Source organism: Callorhinchus milii, unplaced genomic scaffold, assembly GCF_018977255.1.
Source record: "Callorhinchus milii isolate IMCB2004 unplaced genomic scaffold, IMCB_Cmil_1.0 Scaffold1, whole genome shotgun sequence".
Classification (NCBI taxonomy): domain Eukaryota; kingdom Metazoa; phylum Chordata; class Chondrichthyes; order Chimaeriformes; family Callorhinchidae; genus Callorhinchus; species Callorhinchus milii.
Window position 1 is genome coordinate 92,272,105 of NW_024704742.1, and position 4,979 is coordinate 92,277,083.

Consider the following 4,979-nt stretch of genomic DNA (forward strand, 5'->3'; position numbering starts at 1 on the left):
ATTTCAATAATCAGAGTATCATTGGCAGAGGGCTGTCTGTCTTGCCACTCACTCAAATTGAAAAGGCGGCAACATAAAAATAATAATAATAATCTTTGCATTTGATAAAGCGCATAATCACTCCATTGAGATATCTCAAAGCTCTTCACAGGATATAATGTAAAGTGGATTGACTGTGTATTTTGTGGGCGAAACGCGAAAGCCAGTTGCGTACAGCAATGTTCCACAAACAGCCATGGAGTGAGTGGCCAAATTTTAACGCATTGGATGAAGAGGAAATAAAAAGGGGAGAGAATAAAGTAAGATTTTAAAAAAAACTTGCATTTATATAGCCCTTCACACAGAGTGGCATTTCTGAGCTCTTTAAAAAAAATGTTGGAACTAAATCAGACATCTTTGACTTGTTTTTCTTTATTCATTTACAACATTTATTATTATACGGTTACAAATAACTGTGCATATTGTAGCAAAATATTATATTGCTAGATAACAGATTTAGTTCCAAGCACCTCACACCATGGTGCTTTGGCATTATTGATTGAAAGCATTCAGTAATAAATACATTAAATTCAGAACTGGGTTGGTTTAAAACACCCACATATCATTCTACAATCATCTTTTATTAAATAAATCTGGTTTAAAATAAAAATGAACCACTGGCAAATAATATAACTTTAAAACTCTTTGGATAGTTCAACACAATAAAGTTTTTTTGCCAAAATATTATATCAGTATAATTTAAGTTAATTTAATAAAATTAATATAGGTTTAAGAAAAAAATGCAAACAAAAATGTATTGTCAAATGGTCAGAATATTTACAGAACAAAGTCCATATACAGTAAGATCATTCTTCTGGTCTTACCTTGCAAAGTTTAAATCAAACTGTAACTCATTTTGATCACCAGCACAGATCAGTTGGTCACACACATATTGTGAAATACTAATTCTATGGAACAGAAGCTCTGCCTCTGTAAAGCCTTTGCACACAAACCACGGTCTCACTTTCTCCACGACATACCATATGACAAGGTCGGATTTAGCAGTTATACCTGTTCGTTAAAAAATACATTTAGTTTACATTAATACCCTTCCTTTGAAACACAATATTGTAAAATATTTTTTACACGTCTTACAGCATAGTAAAGATTAACAGATCCAGGTATTATTATAATTGTAACCACAGAATGCATTACACACACACATATGCAGAATGAAATACTACTGTTACAAGCTGTTGTAGAAAATTCTCCAGTTCCCAAGATACCTTCACTATAGTCTCCTAGAGGAGCTCAGACCTCAGTCAGGACAACTATCTAGATATTCCCTGCTAGTTTCTAGTAACGAACTTTGATAGCTTTGAACTGAAATGATGGCCACGGCTGTTGGATAAGAGAAACATTTCTTGCACTATTTTGCCTACTAATCTATATCAGTGCCTATTTCACAAGAGATAGGAATTCAAAGTGTGCAACGTTACGTGGAAACGGTCGCCCAGAAAAATAGTCACATGAGCGGTTGGGATGAAGAGGACCCTTCGGCCTTTTCAATCTCATCGTTTCAGAAGATTTACCTTCCCATCATACCATCAGCTGTGGTTTTAATGAGTCCAGGTGTAATGAGAAAACACTGGCTACAATGTTTAAGATAGTAAACTGTTGCCCTCTTTGAGTGACAGAAAAATTTTCAATAGTAATTTTATCCTCTGCTTAATTGTGTGCAAATGCAGCTCTCAACTGCATCTCTACACTGAGTAATAAAGGTACGGGGATAAGGTGGGGCAGTGAGATTGGATTGATCTCATTGCTCCGTGAGCCGGTGTGGACTCGATGGGCCGAATGACCTCCTTGTGGGTAGTTGATTTCTATGTTGCTAAGCAGCACAGCCCCACATCAGAAATAAGATGTCGGGCTTACTGCCAACCATGCTCTATGTTGTGCTCTTTCCGCTAAAGCTTTGCAGAAATCAAAATGTTAGGGCGACTCAATGTTTCACTCGGGCCAGTAAAAGAGACTAAGCGGAGGAATAGCCACACACACACACATACACACATAGGGGTATGACTCTGTACGGAGACACGTGCTCACGTTTAACCCAGGGCACAAACTATAAAACGTGTAAGTTTTTGAACAAAGCAAACTGATTGAGATATATGATGGTTGGGGCCACGGTGTTATCAGCTGATTCTGAATGTTCCTCGAATGAGCTGCCGGGGCTCACCGACCCCTCGATACAGCCACTGCAGCCTGAAGCTGGCGATGGAGCATTGCTGTCACCCACTGGTGTCCTCTCGCTTGTGGACTGCAGACGACAGTTTCTGGGAAAGATCCAGATTTGCTGAAGTCTGCTGTCTCTTGGTCTATGCCCTGATCTTTAAGCAGCTTGACTAGAAAGTCGATATATTTCATCGCCAACCGAAGGATTTCGTTTTTGCTCAGCTTCTTGTCTGGAGGGTGGGTCGGGACAAGTTTTCTCAGCTCAGCAAAGGCGCTGTTTACGTTCTGCTGCCTCCACCTCTCTCTGGTGTTTGTAAAGACCTTTCTGGTCATCTTCTGTGGTATCCCTGTAATGTGGCAAAACACGAACAATCTAAGCTCAGGTCATTTCAGGACTTTACCTATTATGTGATTACAACCCATTCTCTCTTTTTCTCAGGTATCTAGTGTTTCAGATTAAGTCAGCTTCCAGTTTTTGTTTGCTGAAGCATTTCAGCATTTTGTGGCAGAAGGAACAATGGTAATAATTAAGGATTGTGGTATTTTTTTGAATGCATTTTGTTGTATATTATGTCATAATATTATTATATTTTATATGTAAAAAAATGCTTTTTAACAAATGACTAGTTTTGCTTACTGTAACCTAGTGATCTTGTTTATTGATCAATGGACAATACTCCCCAACAGAGATCTGCTCTGTAAGAATACATTTTACAGATATTAGCTGAATTATTAAAGAGCCTTTTTTTTACAATTCTCTTTATCACTGTAGACATTCCGAGATAACTGTTTACAGGTGCTTAAGGTTTCTGAAGGTGACGATTTGCTTGCTAATCTCTGTCCTCTGTTCTAGTAGGGAGTCTGGTAAGATCAACCACTGTAACTATTATAACTTATCTGATGTTTATATCCCCCTCCCCGCTCAAAAATATCACTTATATTTAATGGATGTCTCTGAAGACGGAGTCTATGATTGTATAATGTTCAAAATCAACAAAATCAATCTATTTTTTTTCAAAAAACTAAAATGCTGTATATATAAATATTTATTTATGAAAAAAATTGAAAATGTTCAATCAATCCCAAAACTGACAGTGCATTGAAAGAAAATGTCATTGTTGAAAATTCCAGTTGAAAATTGTATGACAGAAGTATTTGCGATGGCAACCTTTGACACTTGCAGAATGTGAGGCTGTATCTATTTATACATCTATTTATTTATAATAATAATCTTATAATAATAATCCTTACATTTGATGTAGATCCTTATCACATTGTTGAGACGTCTCAAAGTGCTTCACAGAATATACCTTAAAGTGAATTGACTGTATATATTGAGGGCGAAATGTATATATGCAACTGCCGTGTTTTGCCCACAAAATAGTCAATCCACTTTACAGTGTTTTCTGTGAAGCGTTTTGAGACTCTTAATGATGTGATAAGACCCTATATCAAATGCAAGGATTAGTATCATTATTATCTGGTGCACTAACCATTATTTATTCCTCTGTCTGAGACATGTATGATACAGGAGCATGGAATAATTACACTTAGAATAAGGAAATGTGTTGGATAAGTTACTGTTGGTTTGAGGGGACAGCCATGACATCAGGAAGTGATTCTCAGCATCTCTAATACATTCCCTGAAGCATTGTTGTTTTGTGCAATCATGAACAGAACCAAATTCATTCCCTCCACGACTTCATTTGTGGAAGCATTTCAGGGTGAGTAGATCGCACAGGTGATGAGCCGGTGGGTAGTTAAAGGTAACAGAGATGCAACATCACAATGTAATAGACAACTGAGAGTCTCATAATGGGAAAAAAATCAGTATTCTTGCAATAAGATCTTTACGGCAATAAAATGATCAGAAAATACAGTGGTGTGCTGTACCTTGCATATACTGTCACCATCAAATACATCAAGATTGAATATAACAATGTCCCGACCACAGAATGGTGGTGTAAGTTTAAACAGTTAATGGTACGACAAGATAATTAACCCAAAATTATCCTGACTGCATCATTTGATTACTTATTTAATCGAAAAATAAATAATCCAGAGCAAGAAAAATTGGCATTTTTTGTCTTAAAAAAAATCTTGGCCATAGGCAAGACAAAAGAGAAGAAACCAAGTTATAGGGACCTATCTGGTAAGGTATGATATTACTGCGTTTACACTTATGCTGAACACTCATGGGGTCCACATTCCTACCCTATACCCTATACTTGCAATGCATTTTGTCGATATTAACAAAATTACCATCTGAATTCAAAATGATCCCTTACCTGTTTCACGAAAGTGCTGGGACGTCAACGGTTTGTATCAGGAATATGCGTGAAGGGAGGAGAAGCCACTGAAAGGTCCGAGTCTGTGAGCTGTATGGTTTTTGTGAGCTGCTAAGACCGAGATACCCAGATCCTCTGCAGATTCGTGCTATGGGTTTGAGGGGGTTCCTGTCATTTATAGTGTGGCTGTGCCTTTGTTTGACGTGTGTCACTACTTTGTGCTACAAGTGAATTTATTTCTGTCTCCTTGGAGACTCCTGGTACAATGCTTCAGGCACCCTTCCCATTCTTTGACATCTTGTTCCTTCTATTAAAAAGCACGGTGTCCCATTTTCATCACATCTACTTCAGTGTGTGTCATTTAGCCTGAAAAGGCGAGTGATATTTTTGAAGTATTTTTAAAAGAAGAGGACAAGCTATTTGAATAACATTATCCTGTGTTTCGATGTATTTAAAATATTCCCACATTTATAGCAT

The 4,979-nt window shown here is 37.3% G+C and overlaps 1 protein-coding gene across 1 annotated transcript; it reads right to left on the reverse strand.

Moving 5' to 3' along the window:
• Positions 1-772: 772 nt before the first annotated feature.
• LOC103178059 (T-cell acute lymphocytic leukemia 2) lies at positions 773-4,661 on the reverse strand. Its single transcript, XM_007892554.2, has 2 exons — positions 4,503-4,661; positions 773-2,561 (listed from the first exon to the last, which is right to left on the reverse strand). The coding sequence occupies exon 2, from the start codon at positions 2,545-2,547 to the stop codon at positions 2,215-2,217; it is 333 nt and encodes a 110-aa protein (XP_007890745.2). The 5' UTR covers positions 2,548-2,561; positions 4,503-4,661; the 3' UTR covers positions 773-2,214.
• Between the last annotated feature and the right edge of the window lie 318 nt (positions 4,662-4,979).

What these genes read in the sequence shown, in the direction of transcription:
- LOC103178059 (XM_007892554.2), bottom strand. Translation starts at nt 2,547, where the DNA reads ATGACCAGAAAGGTCTTTACAAACACCAGAGAGAGGTGGAGGCAGCAG.